Genomic DNA, 20,243 nt, shown 5'->3' with positions numbered 1-20,243 from the left:
GAATTCTAGAGGGAGCTTCTTTGCATATTAGGCCACACACCCTGATGTAGCCAATCCTTCAAGAGTTTACAAAGAAGAGCCTTGTAAGCTCTTGGAGGATTGGCTACATCAGGGGGGCATGGCCTAATATGCAAAGGAGCTCCTGCTAGAATTTCACCTCTGGGCAAGCCTGATCTCATCAGATCTTGGAAGATAAGCAGGGCCAACTCTCGCAAGTATTTGGATGGGAGACCTCCAAAGAATGCCAGGGTTGGGAGGCAGAGGAAAGCTATCAAGATAGCAAGCAATCAAGAACATCCACCATGCCCCAGTTGGAGTTGCCAGTGGTCTCCATAACTTCCAGGCATGGGCACACAAACGCACAAAATGAAAAATGAAAAAAAAACCCCCACTGTTAAAGGCATCTTCATCCAAGCACCCCACCTATTCCCAAGACAGACTCCCATACTTATCATTCCATCTACAGATCTATATAACACAACTTCAGATTTGGAATAATGGGCCCAGGATAAGGTCTGATGGTACGACATACAAGGACCTTGCTGCAGCTTAGGGGTTTATGGGACTGAAGACCTCCTTGAGAGCGTCCTGAGCTAAATGATTCAAGAAAGTAATGTATTAATGTAACCAATAGCAATGCTCTTCTCTCAAGAATTATAATTCATCCTGGCTAAAGGCAGGCTGCTGTCCTAATCATCTCTCCCTTTGCCTCAAGGCAGTACCTGTAACTCCATATAGAGAAAAGGTGCGGGAAAAGTTGTATATATCCTTATTCAAAAGGGATTAGACAGATTCAAAGGGGAGAGGTCCATCAATGTCTGCTAGCACCTTCTGAATACCAGTGCTAGGAGGCACCATTGTGGTGAAGGATCAGGCCTCTATGCCTTCTTTGTCAACTGTTGGGCCATCCTGTTAAACAGGATGATGAAATAGATGGACCTCTTGTCTGGTTCCAGCAGGGCTCCTTTTATAGGGTCTTTTTGCTAATCCCAAAAGAAGCACAGTTTCCCAGGTGTCTCATGCAGTGGATCTTTCTTTCTTACAAACAATGCCCATCCAGAACGTACGCGCATTTCACTGGCATGTGTGAGCAAGACTTTCATCTTTAGAAGCTGGGGTGTGAATGTAATGCCGATTTGCTCAGTGGAAGAGAACAGAAAAATCTAAGCTCACTTATGGTGCCTAATTAGTGAGCCCTTGAGGGTTTGGACCAGTGAATGAACAAAGGACATGCTTTATGTGTTAACTGACAGTGAAATCCTGTGCAGAGTAACACCAGTCAAAGCCTCTTGAAATTAGTGCCCTGATTCTGTATAGAATTGCATTTTAAGTCTTGCACTTTCTTAATAGGCATTTGCTAACAACTGACAAAGGTAACCTCACACCTGCAGATTCAGTTTCCTTTGAAGTTTGGCAGCATGCTCCGTTTTCAGAATAGCTTTCCCTCAGGGAAATGACCCATCGATTGATTGAGACTTCCCTTCTGGTCAGCTTTGGTTTCCTTTGCCAATTGTTTTTGCAATTTCTAGCTCATCTCTGGAACAACGTACTGTGGGCATATTCAAGGGACATATGTCCCACTCATAAGCCATTCTGAACAGGTGCTCCAAGCATGCGAGACCCTAGTGCCCGGAGGTGTCGGGAGACAAAGATGAAGGATGCTACATACACGTTCGCCAGCAGGTCCAGGCAAGCCAGCGGGTCCAGGCTCACCACGGGATCCTCTCTTGCCTTCTTCACCAGGGGGCCCGGGGGGACCTTGAACACCAGCAGGGCCCTAAGAAAAGGCATATGAAGACAATGACGGCAATTGCTTCTGGAAGCAAAACTGGGGAAAGTTACAGGTGCAACACATATGGATTGTGAGAAGGAGACTTACAGCTTCGCCTTTGCCACCAGCATCACCTTTGTTTCCAGGAGCACCGGGTTCACCCTAAAGATATGAAGAGAAATAAAAGCATAACTTCTCTGGCTCAGTGAACAACCCAATGATGGATTTCTCTTCTTCTTTATCCTATTGAGTTCCTACAAGAGAACAAGACTAGGAGGTTTCTCTGTGATGCTCTCACAGGCTGTGTTAAACAATACCAGCTCTGGGTGAAGTGCCAATGCAGCCAGTGATTAGCTTTGACATCTTTCAAAAAGGGATTGGCAATGGGAAGCATAGCAAGGGAAGCTGCAGGGCAGGGCTTTTTTGTAGCAGGAACTCCTTTGCATATTAAGCTACACCGCCCTGATGTAGCCAATCCTCCAAGAGCTTACGGGGCTCTTAGTACAAGGCCTACTGTAAGCTCCAGGAGGACTGGCTACATCAGGGATGTGTGGCCTAATATGCAAAGGAGTTCCTGCTACAAAAAAAAGCCCTGGGAAATTGATAAAATCCCTTCCAACGTGTGTCATATCTGAACAGGTATCCTAGTTGACAAGCTCTCTGTGGAACAAGGTATCTGCAGCATCCTTTTCAGTTATGAAAAGGTACATTTTGATACCATTACTTAATATTTTGATATATATCTACAAATCTAATTCTAAATTTTAAAAATCTCATTGGCTGCACAAAAGTAAGAGTGTAATTTTCAGAATTTCAAACCTCAGTACAGGCTGGGAGGTTTGAGAAGTGACCAAATCAAGAAAGCTGGTGTCCTTCTCATCAGCCAGTTATTTGGCAGCCAAGCCCCAGTAGGGAAAACTGACAGGAATAAAGTTGATTCATTTGAAATGTGTTGGAGCAGAGTTTTATGGATACCATGAACTGTCAAAAAGACAAATCAGTGGGTTCTAGATCAAATCAAGACTGAACTCTCCTTTTAAGCTAAAATGACTAAACTGAGGCTATGGTACTTTGGTCACATATGAGAAGACAAGACGTCAACGATGCTCAGAAAAGTTGAAGACAGCAGGAAAAGAGGAAGACTCGGCATGAGATGGACTGATTCAATAAAGGAAGCCATGGCCCTAAATTTACAAGACCCGAGCAAGGCTGTTAATGATAGGCCATTTTGGAGGTTATTAATTCATAGGGCTGCCATAAATTGGGAGTGGCCTGATAGAATTTAACACACATGCTACACTGGATAATTGGAACACTTCAGCAACTGGGAGAACATACTGAGGACCTGGCTACTCTTAACTATTGAGCAAAAACAATTAGAGAGCATGCGAATGGGGCAAACACAGAGGAAGACACTTTCTGCATTGCTAAAGTTGCCAACTTCCACATGGGGCCTGGGGATCTCCTGGAATTATTACCACTCTCCAGAGATCAGTTCCCTTGAAGAAAATGGTCGCTTTATCTGATGGCCTATATGGTATGCTATATGGAGTTTCCTCCCCTCCCCAAACCACACCCCTCAGGCTCCACCCCCAAATCTCCAGGAATTTTCAAACCCAGAGTTGACAATCATAATGGCAGTGATAGGAATCTCTGTGGTCTCATCTGGTCAAGAAAATCAAAGAGAACTGGTGGATAGTCCCAGATGCCTAGCTCTTCATTTGTTCAGTAGCATTCAAAGGTAGATGTGACTTAAATGGGGGGGGGGGGGGGAAGACCAGTGACAATGAGGTGACACTTACGCTGTTACCCTTGGGACCAGGAGCGCCGCTGGGGCCCTGAGGTCCAGCTGGGCCACGAGCGCCAGGGAAGCCAGGAGCACCAGCAATACCTGGAGCACCCTAGAGGAGAGAGCAAAGCTGGTAAGAAAAAAAGTAGGAACTGGTGGTGGCAGAGGAAGTGGGAATAATGCTGTGGAATGATACTTACAGTAGCTCCTTTGGAACCAGGTTGACCATCAGCACCAGGGTTGCCCTAAAACAGAAGAGGAGAAAAAGAGGTGGATTATTGTCAGAGAAGAATGCCTCCAGGAAAATTCTGAGGAATACCAGAGTGGATAAAAATGGGGGGGAATGGACTGGTGTTGGAACTTACAGAAGGACCAGCAGCACCAGCAGGGCCAGCTGGGCCAGGTTCCCCACGAGCACCTTGTGGGCCTTCACCACCGCGAGCACCTTGGGGACCAGTTTCACCCTAAGTGGCAAAGAGAAAGAAGAGAAAACATAAGAAGTCTTCCTCAGGGCTGATGGCAGCATCTTCCTTTTCTCACAATCTTTGCTACTCCTTACCTGCTCTTACTGATACCTTAAAATTCTATCTTCCTGTCAGGTTACTATTACCACTATAGGTCCTATAACCTAAATGAGGCTTATCAGGGCCTCACTGTCTCTGACTCCAGATAACTGAGGTTTGCTGCTGGAGAAAGATTACTCTTTTGTTGACGTTTTCATTCCGTCTCTTGGAAACCTACTTGTAAGGCCTGTGGCCTACTTCTTATATTGCTGGAACAGTCTCATTACCATTCTTTTATGGTTCCACCTCATACTCTGGTTTCTCTTCAGATCGCATGGTTCTACCTCTGCTTTGGTTATCATAACCAGAAAATCATGTAGAAGGTTCTACAATGTGGTCACTTCCTTCCCACAGCGTCATCATCAGTCCCCGAGGTGTATGTAGGATTGCCAGCTGCCAAGCTTTAGGTGAGGCCTGGGGTTCTTCTGGAATTATAGCTGAGCTCCAGACAGCAGAGATCAGTTCTCCTTGAGAAAATGGCAGCTCTGGAAGATGGACTCTAGGCTGCTATACCGCCCTCCTTAAACTCTGCCCTTGCCAGGTACTACCACTAAATCTCCACAAATTTCCCAAGATGGAGTTGGCAATTTTAGGCATATGCGTTAGGGTTGCCAGCCTCCAGGAGGGGCTGGGATCTCCCACATACAACTGATCTCCAGCTGACAGAGATTAGCTTCCCTGGAGAACATGGCTGCTTTGAAGGGTGGACGCTATGGCATTGCACCATGCTGAGGCCCCTCCCCAAACCCCACCCTCTCCCAGATCCACCTCCAAAGTCTCCAGGTATTTTCCAACCCAGACCTGGTAACCCTGTGCTAGACTGGAAAGCAATATGGTTGGGTCATAGAGTTCAAATATTACCAAAGTGGTGTGGTATGATACCATGGGCAACAAGCCCACTCTGGCAGCAAGTTTATCAGTGAATGTATGTGATCCACAAATTTATTTATTTATTTATTTATTTATTAGAGTCACTTTTTATACTGCCCTTCCCTGTAAACCGGGTTCATGGTGGTGTACAATAATAGATAAAACAACCCTATTCTTACTAATTTAAGGTTAAAACATTGAAATTACAATAATGTTCCAGCAATCAACTTAATTAGATGGCAGTCAGAACTTCTAGTTGTGCCATTACCTTGTTGGGAGGGAGGGAGTAAGAGTACCAGCCAGGTGGATGCCATTGCTGTCCTCAACCAAACATCTGGCAGATCATCTCTGCCTTACAGGCCCTGCAGAACTACATTAAATCCCGCAGGACATGAATGTTGCTCATCGGAGAGTTCCACCAGGTTGGGGTCAGGGACCACAAGTAATGAGGACTTCTTGGGGTTTCTCAGTCTTGTAACTGAGCCAGCACAATCCACAGACTTTTAAGAAGAAGCTCTTTCAAAAATTGTCTTCTTACTGGGGCTTATCAGTAGTAGTCCAAAGGAGTAAAATGTTTGTGGTGGGTTTAATAAGAAGATTGTGAAAAGGAACAGAAATGTGAGTGAGTCTAAAGAAGAGATAGCAAAACTGAAGCCTGCTCTTAAAAGAATGAAACAATATTGAGGATAGGGTATGGTAGGGTGCATTCACACTACACTAAATGTATTTTGTAACTGGGTTTTTGCTATTCCTACACAGTAAAAATCTATTTGCAAAATGCATAATTTAGTGTAGTGTGAAGGCACCTGTAGAGGCTAAAGTTGAGCCAATGTGGTGTCATGGTTAGAGGAACTGGAATCTGGGAGACCCAAGGTCAAATCCCTACTCTGCCATGGAAGCTGGCTGGGGTCAATCACTCACTCTCTGCCTAACCTGCCTCACAGGGTTGTTCTCAGGATAAAAGTGGAGTAGAGGAGAATGATATGAGTCACTTTGGGCTCCACTGGGGGAGGCGCAAATGAAGGCAATAAAAATAAATAATAAAACAATTCAGCCACTGTGACACTTCTGTAGTGAATATCCCCCAACTTATAGACGTTGAATTAGTCAATGTTCTTACCTTAGGGCCAACAGCGCCAGGGAAGCCAGGGGGACCAGCTGGACCAGTGGGGCCCTAAAAGAGGAAGGGACAAGACATTAAGTGGCGATTATACAGTTCTCCTTACAACCTCAGCCTAACCGCCCCCTAGCACTGGCCAGCTCAGCACCAGCTATGGCCAAAGATCTGGCCTGTGCTTTGGAAATAGACAGGAGGAAGGCAACTGGAGTTGAGACAAAACTATGCCATCCCAGAGCTGGTTAATTATAGGTATGGCCTGCCTTGCAGACCCACCCTATAGAACAAAACCAGAGGTTGACAGCAGCCAACATTTGGCATGGCTGAGTTGCTCTTTGCCCCGGAAGTGATCATCATCCTTAGCACTATGAAGGCTGATTAGGAGAAACAGGACACAACAGAAATACTTACTGGGGGGCCAGCAGCACCGGCAGCACCATCGTTACCACGAGCACCCTGTAGGGAGGGACAGCAACTTGAGTTACAATCAGTTCGCACCGAAGCAAGGACAATCCTTTGAGGATATCAGGGTCCAGCAGTGTAAAGGGAATACACTTACAGCAGAGCCAGAAGGACCAGGGCGGCCTCTCTCACCAGGAAGACCACGTGGGCCCTAAGCAGAAGAAGAGGAAATATGGTCAGCTGGCATAAAGCATTTTTCTTAATCCATACCCCATTACTCTGTCCCATCCTTTAATTGGCTTTTCTTTTTTCTATTGTGTTTTTTATTGCTCTGAGTCTACTGGCTTTAATGGGTTCTCTTATCAACCAGAAGGCTTGATTTGCCAGGTTCCTCACCCAAAAGGCCTAATTTGGTTCTTTGTTCTGCACCAAAGCCCTTAACCTAAATCTAATTTTTTAAAGACACCCCTTCCTGTTTCCCACTCAAAATCTCTCTTTCTGGCTATGTATTTTTGTTCTTTTGCTATCTGTCTGTAACTGCATCGGAAAGTTGTTAAACATCATTGCAGCGTCCATCACACTAAGTGAAAGTGCCTTTTCTCTGTTCTTTTTTCTACTCAGATGTTACTAACATCCAATTCTTCTGAGGCTCCTGTCCTTGCCCCTGGGGGAGAGAAGAAACATTTCACAGAGCTGGCATCTCTCCTTCATTTCAAAGTGTTCTGTTCCTCACAGAGAACATCGTGCAAGGGTGGATTCAGGCTGAAAATCCCCACAGTTTGCACTGATTTCTGTGGTTAACATGAGTTACTCAACTGGTCGTCACCAGTGCTCATTAGCCAAGTCATGAAGCAAGCGTAGTGTACTGGACATCTTCAGATAAATGAATTTCACTTGATTCCAAAGATAGAACAGATTGGAATAAATTCTAACTGAATCAAAGCTTAGAATCAAATAACTGAAGGACATCACCCTTTTCTGCCACTCCAGGCAAATGCAGTTCCTTGGATTCAGTGATGGAAGTGGGACAACTCTCACCCCCCTCCCTTCTTTGCTGATATCCAGTCTATCCTTGTAAAATGACAAATGATGTATTCCTTCAAAACAACAGACAGAAGAATAAGAATAATATATACTCACTACTTGTCCGGGGGCACCATTCTCACCAGGGCTGCCAGGTTCACCCTAAAGGAAACAAACACACACAGAAGTCAACATCCAGATACCAAAAAGAGAAGGAAAAGGAATTCTTTACAAACTTTTAGGAAGTTCACAGGTAAACTGGAGACTCACCTTGGGACCAGCTGGACCAGCATCACCCTTAGCACCATCAAGACCACTGAAACCCTAAAACAAGTAGACAGATGGTTGGAAGGAGAAGGAGAAGAGAAATATTAGAATCCAATTAGTAAAATTCCCCAATGGGTGTGTGTGTCTGTACTTTTATGCTTACAGAAGAAGGCTATGGACTCCATAATGCAATGCTCAACTAAAATATAAGAGCATCTTTTAAACTAAACAAGATTAGCTTTTTAACAAAGCACTTAATGGCCTTGTTAACTTGAGCCTTGACTATTCCTTTGGTAATCTTCCAGAAAAGGGGACTTTATTCCAAGGTTCACATGTCTATGCAACGGAAGATGCCATAAAAAGGTAAAGATAGTCCCCTGTGCAAGCACCACTCATTTCCGACTCGGGGGTGACGTCATACATAAGATCATAAGAAAAGGCCTGCTGGATCAGACTGGTGGTCCTTCTAGTCTAGCATCTTGGAGGGACAACAAACAGGGCACAGGCCAAAGCCATAGCTTTCACTGCAGTCATGGATGCCAGGAATTATGCAATGAAGGTTGCTATTCCTAGGATCTTAAAGGCTGTGGAAGAAATGTATATGTTGTCCTGACAATAGTTTAGTCTTAGGACACTGAATTACAAGGTTCCTGGACTTAACTGGATATTGAACAAGTGGAATTCACTTACTCTGTGTCCCTTCATGCCTGGCAGGCCAGCAGTTCCGGGAAGACCACGGGCACCCTGTAACAATAAATAAAATGAATGAGGAATTGTTTTACAATAACAACAACAAAGGAGCTTTCATCTTTCTGTAGGTGTGAGTCATCTTCACATCAAGGCATCGCATATGATTGGAGCTTCTTTAATCTGCCTTTGATCAATAGCTACAACATTGTAAAGCAATTATTAAAAAGGCCTAAGAAGTTCTAATGTATCCTCAATGGTTAATTCTGTTCTTGCAATTATGTCTTGTCTTGAAGGTCACTCTTGAAGTCTACTCAAGATCAATATTCCCTTTTTGGCTGGGATTATCCAAAGTGCTCCAAATTCACAGTTTGGGAAAGAGTCTTTTGGGGATCATCTGTTTTAGTGATTCTCAGAGCCTGTGCGGTGCAGTGAACTCTGGTTTTGGATGTTTCAAACTCCTGCTCGTTAGACAACGTGGCCTTCAGAAAGGCTGTGTCTCTCTACTTATCCTATCACCTTGCAGGATAATTTGGGATGATGAAGCGAGTGAGATAAAAAATATATATACTATATGACATCATTGAGTACTTGCAGCGGGTTGCTAAATGCATAAATAAACCCTGGAATATGACCTGGGAATTATAATTGAGCTATCCCTTGCTAATATGGTTTTCAAGCTCCTTCAATAGAAAAAAGGCAGAGAACAAAAACTTAACCCAAAAAGATGAATTAAGAACCAAAAAGGTTAATTAGATACAAATGGAGGGGGAATGTTAATTTCAATAAGTATAAAAGATGAATATATAAGTAATGCAAATCATACAAAAATGCATGTATTTATTACAAATTGGTTGAAAAACAATTATAGGCCAACTGTAGCCTCAGTGATGTAGCCTCATTGCTTCTTTAGCTCTTTCTTTTATTTCTTTCAAAGTGTGGGAAGATCTGATTGGCCATTGGAGATTTGATTGGCTGCACGGAAAATGCTGCTTTGGCAGCAGCTGCCACCACAGCACAACTATCTTCACTGTGTGACTGAAGGTAAGCTGTGGTAGCCATTTTGTGGCTGGCTCCACCTTCAGTGGCAGCCATTTTGTGGCTGCGCCCACCCTGCTGTGTCAGAATTCTAAAGCTGACAAAGGTTGGGCTGAACTGGACTGGATTTCCAAACTCTGTTTATAAAAGGGCAGTTGCTTGACGTCTGGCCCATTAAGAGCTAGAAACTAGGAAGAAACATCTTACCTGTGGGCCAGGAGGACCACGCTCACCAGGACGGCCAGGTTTTCCAGCTTCACCCTTGAAGAATGAAGAGAACAAAAGTTACAAGCCAGTACTGGACCAATGATGCTTACAGCTAATGTAGAAGTATACACCTGTTGACTGATGAATCATGTTTGTAAGAATGTTTAATACTGTGGTCAGAGGCACAAGCCTTTCAGCATGAACCAAAGGGCTCTTGGCCCTTGACTGTAAGCCTGTGCCTTACAGTCTGTAACCATTTAGTGAGATGACCCCTTGATTCAGAACCTGTCCAGGATGTAGTTTTGTTGGGGGGGAGGGAGATTTGGGGATTTTGTTTGTATTTTAGTTGACTAATTGTTGTTTATTTACATTAGACATTTTTGTAAGTCACCTTTTCTCCTCACTGGGGAGAAATGTGGCGTAATAAGTGCCCTGAATAAATAAATAAAAATAAAAAGATCCAAACGATTGAACTTTCCAGGAAAGTGCGACTTTAAAATTTGCAAGAGACATGAAAAACTCTGCAAACTGCAAAGGCTATCATGCTTCAAGAGGAAGAGGAAAGGCCATGGGAGGAGCACTGGACAGGGATGAATGTGGATTACTGGGGGCTTCTCAACTGCTAGTTGGCCATTTCAGGTCTCTGATGGAAGATGGTGAAGTTTAACGGAGCAAACTCCTCTGGGGCAGATAAACTACAAAGCATCCAGAGGCAGCGAGAGCATGAGCAGCTGCTCTTTGATCACCTGGAACAGGTAACCAGCCCAGTGCAAAATCACACATTACACTTGCTTTCTCTGGAGATAATTGATGACAGATATGTGAGTTAACTCTCTCATGCCAGAATTCTGAGAAAATTCAGCACAGATGGTGGTTACCTGCCTAATAATTTTAGCCCACCCCATCTTTGGATTTTTGCAAGAAAGGAGTCCCCCTCCCCCTCCAAGAAGAGTACAATTACTCACATCATCTCCGTTCTTGCCAGGAGGACCAGCTGGACCACGGGGACCCAATGGACCCTAGAGTGTCACAAGAAGAAACATACTTGTTAGAATCAGAGGCAAGAAGACCACTCCTATCTATAGCCCAGCAGATATGCCCCTTTAATCTTCAAAAGGCAAGCCAGAGAAGGCCTCTGAATCCAAAAAATCTGGCATCCACTGTCCGAAAGCTCCCTCGAGTGGCGAAAAAAGAGAATTCCAAGAACAGATCTGAAAAATGTTCCGCTTGGCCTGGATGCGAAACCAGAATGCAAAACAAAGATCAGATGGTACTCACAGCAGCACCAGGCTCTCCGGGTTCACCAGGGGGACCTTGGAAACCTTGGGGGCCCTGGAAGAGTCAGAAGAAGAGTTGCATTAGAAAGCAAGTTACTAACTGCACCCCAGTTTGTTTTCAATGGATCCTGGAGGAGCCCATAAACTCTCAGTTCTGATCCTGTCTTTTGCCTTCCTCTCCCAGTTATGCTTCCATGCCTTTTTCTGCTGTCTTGGCCCAGAACAGCCTCCGCTTCTTTGTGATTCCTAAACCTTTGTGGAATTCTTGAAACACCCCAGATGACAATTGCATGGTCCGCCATTGCAATCTGGTTCTCCCCCTGCCCCCACCATGCATTCAACCGCCTTCTACACCTTGGTTTTGTCAATCTAACACAATGCAGTAGAAAGTGTAAACCAATTATAAACCAATGACAAAGAATAACATGAGGCAAGGCTCAGCAAACCTCAGCCCTCAATGATGGACAGCAATAAAAAAAAAGTCACAAGTGCCTCTCAAGCATGTGCAGAGGGCAGACATTAGACCCTCATGCCCATTTTGGATTGGGAAGCTGAGTTGTCACTATATCGCGTGAATTATAGGAACCCGTTAGCTCAAGCACAAAAATTAGCCCTGGGGTGGCTGGAGTAGGTTTTGTATCACCTTGTTTTCTGGGCCTGGAGTTCAGCACACATGATTGGTCCATACTGATCTAACTACATTACCCTCACCCCGTATCAAAGAGAAAAGTAGAAATCATCGAGCACTTCCTCTACCCTCAGCACTTCCTCTACTCGAAACATTACTGAGAAGGCAAACATTCTGAATGGTGCAGGCCTCTAAAGCAAAGACTGTATGGGCAAAACAAAGAACTTCATAACCAAGGCTACTTCAAATTCTGTGCCAAAAATAACTGCATTCCACAACTATTAAACCACACAAATTGAATATGTTTGCAAATATTCTGCCTGCTCTGCATAATTTATTCTGATTTATGAAATGAAGGGAAGGCTAAGCAAGTAGTGAATATTGTTTTCTTCACCAATGGAAATCTGACTGTCTCCCTTCCACCCTGCTTCTTTCACCAACAGGTACCCATATACTTTATGGATATATCCCTATGTACTGCCCATACCATATGGCAAACTCTATGTCATGTACCAAATTTGGTGATTCTACAATGTACCCGTTGACTAAAATTCCAAATACACCATCTTATCTAAGGAGTATTAAGGTCTACTTCCTAATTATCACGAAGAAATCAAAGAAGTACTTACAGGGCTACCAGGAGGGCCAGGAAGACCACGGGGACCAGCTGGACCCTAGAAAGACAAGAAGAAGCCATTAGATTGTCAGATTGAATGGATTTCGCCCCATCTTTTCTAAAACCCAATTGACACCCAAGCTCTTTAGGTCTGCCTTGACCTTGCTTGACTCCATCTTTTCAAAGGCCTACATAATGATGAGTTCCCGAATCCTTCTTTCTTTCTTGTCTTATGGGCCCATCCATCCCCTTTGTATCATTTCCATATTGACCCATCTTCTGCATTGGTTTGGGAGAACCTCTGTTTTTACAGTCACCATGATATTAAGGCTTTCCAGTGGTGCTTGCCAGTGAGCTAGCAAGGGGTAATCAGGGATAAATTTATGGGAAAATAGGAATCTTTCTGTTTGACCAAAGCATACAAGACAGAGAGCCCCCACCCACCATTTAAATAACAATTTCTGCAAGGGGTGGTGGATTTCGCATGCCTCTCTGTTATCTCTATCAATCTTATATTCAAGCATTCCTGCTTCTTTTCAGGGCAGCATAGCAGACATGAGTCTAACCACCCCCCAGTCTATATATTGAGCTCACATATGACCTCCAATTATAGCCATGACCTACTTTACAGTGAGGATTAGTAAGGTTAATGTTTGGTTGGGAGGCAGGGCTGGTTCTGCCACTAGACAAACTAGGTGATTGCTTAGGGCACTGGCCCTCTGGGGGTGCTGAATTGGGCACCCACCATATGACTCTGTGACGTTATCGGAAGGGGGGGGACAAAAGTTAGTCTTTCCTAGAGTGCCATACAGTCTATGGCTGGCCCGGGGGGGTGGGTGGGATGGAGCTTATACAAATCCTTATTAGAATCACCACAAATACTGTCCTTGGTATGATTAAATGTAACAATCCCCACCTAATCCCTTTTCCTTATGGAAAGAGGGTCTATCAGCTCTTACTCCACTTTCCTGTGGTCAGATGCTTGTCTTGCAAAAATCAGGTTACTATTTGATTCTCAGCTCCAAGAAATTAACTTCTCTATGAAACAAGCATCAGCCTTACTTATCCACCTTGCAAAACTTTTACCATCTTAAGATATGAAGGAAGCTGAAAGGTTATTTGGCTAATATCTGTCCGAAGCCTACCCTTTCCCTTTTTGCCATTCCTCCCTCCTTTCCTTCCTCTGCAATAAATTCTTCCTCTTCGGGTCACAATGGCGACCATGAAGACTTACCATTGGGCCGGGAACAGCCATACCACCGGATTTTTCATCATAACCGTAGGACAATTGAGGAGCGAAGTTCTATTGGGGGAAAGGGGGAAAAAGAGACTTGTTAAGTTCTCTCCTTGCATTGGTGGAGTAAGTAAGGTAAGCAGGTAAATCCAACTTACTCCGCCAAGGCCTGGGGGGCCAGGAGGGCCTGGAGGTCCAGGGAGTCCGGGTTGTCCAGGAATGCCATCTCTGCCAGGTGGGCCAGGAAGTCCCTGTAGATTAAAAACAATAAGCATCCCCCTATTAGCACTTCTCGTAGTATCCTCTGACCCATAGACCTGTTGGGAAAAATGCTTCCACTGGGACACAAATTGGAACAGGGGCACATCTATTCCAAATAAGGTAGAGCAAGGCTGGAATTTGGATGGGAAATTTTGGAAATCTCTAGCCCGTGGTGAAGTATGTTATGAATTGCATTATGGCTTAGAACCTGCTTGAGACAACAGGTGGATGTGCAGTTAAAATCATGTTGAACTTTTTATGGAAAGTTGCAGTGAAGATTAGAGCTTTTTGTATGTCCGTAAATATCGCTTTAAAATGAATTCTATTTTTTGTAGGGTAGGATAACCTACAAGAACTATCTAAATAGCCTATTTTTTTTTAACTCGGAAGGGAAATGTCAAAATAGAACCAAAGAAAGGGTCTTCAGTATCTTATGACAGTCTTACACAGTATTTTGCTACAGATCCTCCTGCCAATCCTTTTTGTTCTTTATCTCAACAGCAGTAATCCAAGGTTTAGTTATAGATACCTACCCTATCACCTCTTGGGCCTTGATCTCCTTTAGGACCCTGCCAGGTAAAAAGAGAATTGTGATTAGACTGTTATCGCCCAGAGAACAAAACAGATCCATAAAAAGAAATGAAATTTAGGTTTATGGGGAAGAAAAGAAGGCATTTACCTCTACACCTTCATTGCCTGTGTAAACAGGAGAGGTATCTTAAACAAAGAAGCAAAAAAGGTCCATTAATATTCTAAAGTAGTCATTCTCATATGCAGCCACAGGAAAACTTCTGAAAGAGCCTCTGAATACCAACTATGCTATTGGAACATCAAATTAGACTGACAAATAATAATAATAATAATCCTTGAGAAAGCAAGCCTTTGGCAGGGAGGGCGGGATAAAAATTAAATAAATAAATAAATAAGCTTCTTTTCCTGTGGAATCCAGGAACTAGGGGCTCTCACTATCAGCCTAATTAAAAGACGCCTTGTGCTAATCTAAGGAATAGTTTTCACATCAACCAAACTGTTTAGGCAATCTCATTTGAAATATTCCTATTTCAAAGGAAATATTCCTATTTCAAAGGAAGGAAATGGAGCCCAGTTGATTCCAATGCCTTCATTTTAGTGTCAGGTTAAAACTAAGGAGACTGTGATGGCATATCCTGAAAAAAAAAATTTGATGGTCTCTTAAAACTGTTCCAACCTTGCCTTCCCCGTGAATCCCTTGCATGCACTCGAAGACACAATAATATTTACACAAATACTTATATTTGCTAATCCAAATGGTATAATCACAGAAGAGATGTGGATTGTGGCCTTAGATTGCGGGGGTGGTTTGTTATTGTTGTGTTAGCAATGAAAATAAAGCCTCAGATCAGTAGCTACATGAGGAATGAGTTGTTGGGGGAATGGGAGGTCAGAAAATGATAGATGGACAATAGGTGTATGCAGGAGTCATTTTGTTGAAAAATAGGTGGTGAAGCTCATTCAGGGATTGTTATGCAGCTGCACCTACTATTCAATGGACAAGGTGGGGAGGAGGGGAAACCCTCAAAAAGGTTCAGGAGCTGTGCTCCTGTGAGCTCCTGCTGAATCCAAGGCCTAGGTGTATGTCTGGAAACATTGGGTGGAGATGTAGATATTATTGAGTGGATAAAATTGGAAGGGAAGGGAAGAAAGTGTAGAAGAAGTATTAGATCTGGCTAGATGCTTGGGCAGGTTAGTAGATGTTGGATGGTTAGCTGAGCGACTCTCCATCCAAGGAACTGCTTGGAGTGGCCCTGTGGAAGAATGCTGATGTATCACTGGGCTTAGTTTATTCCAGACCATTAGTGGTGTGGGTACCACTTCCAGGACTTACACTGCTGCCAGTCAGATCTGAGCTCCACCCCTGCTGCAATGCCACAGGAACTCAGCTCAGACCTGGCTGGTGATGATGCAGGAGAAGGCAATGGGAATACATTGCATGGGTCAAGGGCCTGAAATTATTAATGGTGACTTAATGGAATCAACTGGAATAGACTAGAATGTAATAGATATGAAGGATGGGGGCTATATGGGTAGGAAAGAAATCCTTGAATAGCTAGCTGGGAGTGTGGAAGGATATGATGAAATGGGTGGAATTGGCTCCCCCCCCCCAAAGAAAAAGAGGTGCCAAAACTCTCAAGAGGGAAACGAAGGAGAAACACATGGGTGCTCCTCATAAACTTTTAAACATATTTTGAGAATTTCGTTTCTCCAAAGAGGTTCCAGAACTCCATTTCATTGAGTTCCCACGGGGAAAAATGCCCTGGGTGGAACAGTGGACAGATGCATAGGTAGGCTGGTCAGTGATGGGACAAATGGATAGGAGGTGGGAGGAGATATGTTAATAAAATAAGTACCGGCATCAGGACAAATTGGGCAGCATTCTCCAAGGGGGATCTCAGCGTTGGGACAGTCAGCCGTATCTTCACAAATCACTTCATCACAAAGGATGTTGCCGTCATCACACACGCATATCTGGCAGTCTCCAGGTTTCCAAACATCTTTGTCATTGTATGTTATACCATCCTGTATGCAGGTCCCAGATGGAACTGAAGAGGTGAGAAAAGGAAACAAGGTAGTCAAGCAAAGAGGCAAAGATCTGGCTGGGAGTCAACACTGACAGCAGAGAAGAGAGCATATGGGAGAATCTCTGATAATGGATCTACCGGGGCAGGAATATTTCTCAATGACTCTGGGTTCGATCTTTCCCTCTCTCCTCTTCCCTTTTTACTTCACGAAGAGAGGTACTTTGGTTGTTGTTGTTATTCCAGATTGTCATCTGCTTTTCATCAAGCCAACTCTATGACACAGGAAATGAGCCAGACCCACAATAACTCTTTCCAGTTGCTTTGGAATTTAAACAAAAACCTCTGGCCAGTTGTTATATCCAACTGGTAACCTCAGCGTTCTGGAGCTGAAGCCAAACCAAACACGAATAAAAAAGAGAGAGAAAGAAATTAACAGCCTTCTGCAAAAATCCTGGAGGGAGGGAAGGAAGAAGATAAGAGAGAGAGAGAGTCAGGAATTCAGATTGAAGGAGGACTCATGGAGGGGAAGGAAATGTATTCTGCTGATGGCCTGGGGCCTTGAGAAATTGGATCTGGTGCAGACAATTTTGGAAGGGAGAGAAGTCAGCAGGTGTTAAACATAAGAGGGCTTGTTCACAAGTCTAGTGGCCGTAGTTCTCCCACCTAGGCTGAAATCCTATCCCAGTTTGTTCAAAAGCCAATGCATTTAGTAGCACCAAGGATGTTAAATGGAGCAGACCCAAGTGAAGGATGGTAGCAAGGAGAGCACACCAAAGGCAGATGATCGAGAGGGTTTAGGGATTCTCTACCAGCACCACCACCACCTCCGTAACCGTTTTAAAATGGAAATGTGAGTTCTGCATCTAAGAGTTATTTCTCCAGGTATAGGGTATACTTCCCATTAAGAAATACTTCTCATTCTATTGACTATAGAAATAACTTGTCTCATAAAGTCATCAGGAAGCTGTTTATTACAAAGAGGGGGGAAAGCCTTCTGTTACGGGGGAAAAATGATAATGGGATTTTGCAACTTGGAACTACTCCCTCTTGGAATCGTTGCAAGAAAACAGCGGATCCACCACTAGATGGCAGCAAAACTCAGAAGGAATTCCACCATTGGAGGCAAACTTTCACATCACTTCAGCTGTTGGTAACAATTAACTTTTTCCTATTTTCTCCCCAAGTGGGAGGATGTTCTCTTTTCAGTTGCTGACCCTAGAATAGACTCCTTTTGATCAGTACTGATCCATTTCAAGGCCACTCCCCACATCCCCCCCCCCGCCTTCTGACCAATGCAACAGGGCAAGGGTGAGTCCATCAGTGGCCACTAGATGTCGCCTTTGGACTGGATGGAGAAAGCCATCCCTCCGAATCCTGAACATCCAACAGGCTTTGTCTATGAAGTGATGTCTAGACTTTTGTGCTTTATTGGTTGCTCAAACATTTTTCCTTATGACTCATCTTGAAGCTCCCCCCCCTTTAATAATTGCCTGATGATTTTTGCAGACTTCTTCAACAAGGCAAGGAAAATAGGCTTGTCCCACTACTATTCTCCTCCTCCTCCTCCTCCTGTTCCTCACAGCCGCTGCTTTCCAAGAATACACAGTGACTTTTCCATCATCTGCAGCTTCTCCCCTTTCCCGCTTCCTTCCAATCACGACCCCCTCCCCACCTACCCCCACCCCCGGTTTGCTGAACTTGGCAAAGAATTGCAGAAATTCTAATTGATCCAACTTGTTGCTTTGCCCCAAGGGGCATGTTTAGAAAAGAGGAGGGAGGGAGGGAGGGGAAGAGAGAGAAACACGCCCAAGGCTATGTGCAGCTGGGTTTTGGGAAGTTATTTTGTTTCTTCCTAGAGCACTTGCAAAGAGCAAAGAGGAAGAAACGCTTGAGTTTTCCAATCTCTGCTGTCTCCTTTCTCCTCCTGCCTTCATGCCAACCCCAGAAGCTTCAGAAAGGTCATAAACATCTGGTGACCTCTCTCCATGAACAGGATTCTCAAGAACAGCTCTTAAGAAGGAGGTGTTTCTTGACCCGTCCATTTCCTTACATATCCCGAGACAGGGGTGCATGTCACCGGAATACCATTACAGTGATAACTTTCCCCCCTTCCTCTACAGAAGTGGGTTGACGATCACTTGACAACCGCTACATTTCCGCAACTTGAGGAAAAACAGGTTTCATCCTTGGCAGGAGGAGACAGGAAAAGCAAGCAAGGGGAAAAGGTCAGTCTCCCCCTCCCCTTCTCAAACCGATTGCAATAAATGCTGTTATTTAGCGCATGCATAGTGGCCAAAGTTGCTTGAGTTGCTGTACTTACTGTCTTCTTCGCCTTGGCCTTTGGTGAGTAGAACAGTTGCTGCTATCAAAAGCAGTAACCGGGAATCCACAAAGCTGAACATGTCTAAATATTAGACATGAAGACTCTTTGTATCCTTGGTTCTGCTTTAGAGTCCAGTCATACAGGGATGGTCTGATTTATGTAGTTCCACTCCAGACCCCAGCAGAAACTTCCTACTGACTCTGTCAAGTTCTTAGGCTCCCTTTTTATACGGTCCAATGCCCCAGAGGTGGATCCCTTCTTTGCTGGCTTCAGAGGGTTGCAGGGGGGGAGATCTTGGGCCAGCCCCTCAGCCAATCAGAACAGTGCAGCCTGCCCCGAGACACACACACACACAGACACACACCCATGTACCCACTCCCCCCCCCAAAGAAATGGAGACTCAAAGCCAGCCCCTTTCTAACCAATCACAAAAGAATGGACCCTGTTCATCTTCCTTCTGCAAACCAGTGGATCCTCTGAGTTGGCAGTACAGTGTGCATGAAGAAGGAGCAATGTAATGGGGAAAGGAGGAAAGTATGGGGCGGTTCAAAGAAAAGGGAAAATAAAGTGTTTGTTTAAAAAAGAATGGCAGGAAGGTTGGAAGGGGTCGTTTCAAAACTTAAATGTTACGAGGCTTGCAAGAGCAGGGAGCTGTAAGGTGGGATTCTCAATCCCTACTTGGTTTAGAGAAGGCACCTGTGCAGGTGAGGCAGCAGAGGGTGGTATAGAGCAAAACGTGTTTAGGGCTTCGTCTTTTCTTAACATGCAAAGCGAAAACTTCGGGAACCTTGCGAACTTTCCGCACAATGTCAGCAAAGGCTTTGTTGCCATCGGCTTTACTTTTATATCTCCAGTCTTCACCGTTTTCCTTTTTTCTCTCTATGGAAAAAAATAATAATGACTAATTTGAAGCAGAAGAATGTAAATCAAGGCGCGATTAAGGCATGGCTTAGAGTAGGATGTACTGAAAGACAAGAAGATCTGGCTTGAAGCAGCTGATAACGAATGTTTAAAAATAGGGGCAATCACTGGTAAGTGGAGTACCAGCACAACTCAGCTCAGTGACTCTGGTGCATGTACAGAGTTCCCTGATTTTCAAAGGCTTTCCTGCTCACACCTCCCTCTATATGCACAGGAGCTCCACATGTGAGCCACAGCATACATGGGGCTCTAGATTAGAATACCTGTGCTTACTGCTTGGAAAGAAAAGTTTGGAAGCTGATCTTTTTGCATACATTCTTGTTTCAAGACATTGATGCGGACATTCCATAGATTCGCTTGCACATCTCGGGCTCCGTACTGGTGTGACAGGGTATGATTTTGAGCACATTTCAGATCATAGCATATAAATCTCTGAAAGAGTGACACGTTGACACACTTCAGTGTAGCTTGAGGTTTAGGTGACTGTGCAATCCAAAGATACTTTCTTGAGAGTAAACCCGATTGAATAGACCTGGGAAAGATTCTAAATAGATGTGCTTAGGATGGCACTAACATAGCCATGACTTTATTACCACTCCTTCTGCCCCAGAAGTGCAGTTACTAAATGCATATTTCTTTGTAGTATAGTCTGTGTTTAATGTTGTCTGGCTAAAAGGATACATATAGGCTT

At 44.2% G+C, this 20,243-nt stretch overlaps 1 protein-coding gene across 1 annotated transcript in view; it reads right to left on the bottom strand.

Annotated features, from left to right (window-relative positions):
- The window catches only part of COL1A1 (collagen type I alpha 1 chain), a 54,446-nt gene extending 35,597 nt beyond the window's left edge, over positions 1-18,849 (bottom strand). The window contains exons 1-21 of the mRNA XM_060256650.1: positions 18,629-18,849; positions 16,138-16,329; positions 14,430-14,467; positions 14,284-14,319; positions 13,648-13,740; positions 13,490-13,558; positions 12,269-12,313; positions 11,013-11,066; positions 10,700-10,753; positions 9,735-9,788; positions 8,493-8,546; positions 7,806-7,859; positions 7,653-7,697; positions 6,670-6,723; positions 6,522-6,566; positions 6,114-6,167; positions 3,926-4,024; positions 3,761-3,805; positions 3,574-3,672; positions 1,880-1,933; positions 1,670-1,777 (exon numbers count right to left, since the gene is read on the bottom strand). Coding sequence (XP_060112633.1) covers positions 1,670-1,777; positions 1,880-1,933; positions 3,574-3,672; positions 3,761-3,805; positions 3,926-4,024; positions 6,114-6,167; positions 6,522-6,566; positions 6,670-6,723; positions 7,653-7,697; positions 7,806-7,859; positions 8,493-8,546; positions 9,735-9,788; positions 10,700-10,753; positions 11,013-11,066; positions 12,269-12,313; positions 13,490-13,558; positions 13,648-13,740; positions 14,284-14,319; positions 14,430-14,467; positions 16,138-16,329; positions 18,629-18,710 — 1,428 coding nt within the window. The 5' untranslated portion in view covers positions 18,711-18,849. The remainder of the gene's footprint in view (positions 1-1,669; positions 1,778-1,879; positions 1,934-3,573; positions 3,673-3,760; positions 3,806-3,925; positions 4,025-6,113; positions 6,168-6,521; positions 6,567-6,669; positions 6,724-7,652; positions 7,698-7,805; positions 7,860-8,492; positions 8,547-9,734; positions 9,789-10,699; positions 10,754-11,012; positions 11,067-12,268; positions 12,314-13,489; positions 13,559-13,647; positions 13,741-14,283; positions 14,320-14,429; positions 14,468-16,137; positions 16,330-18,628) is intronic.
- Positions 18,850-20,243: the final 1,394 nt, after the last annotated feature.

Source organism: Heteronotia binoei, chromosome 15 (genome assembly GCF_032191835.1).
Source record: "Heteronotia binoei isolate CCM8104 ecotype False Entrance Well chromosome 15, APGP_CSIRO_Hbin_v1, whole genome shotgun sequence".
Taxonomy (NCBI): Eukaryota; Metazoa; Chordata; class Lepidosauria; order Squamata; family Gekkonidae; genus Heteronotia; species Heteronotia binoei.
Note: the sequence above shows the minus strand (reverse complement) of the source record. Positions and strands in the feature narration are given on the sequence as shown.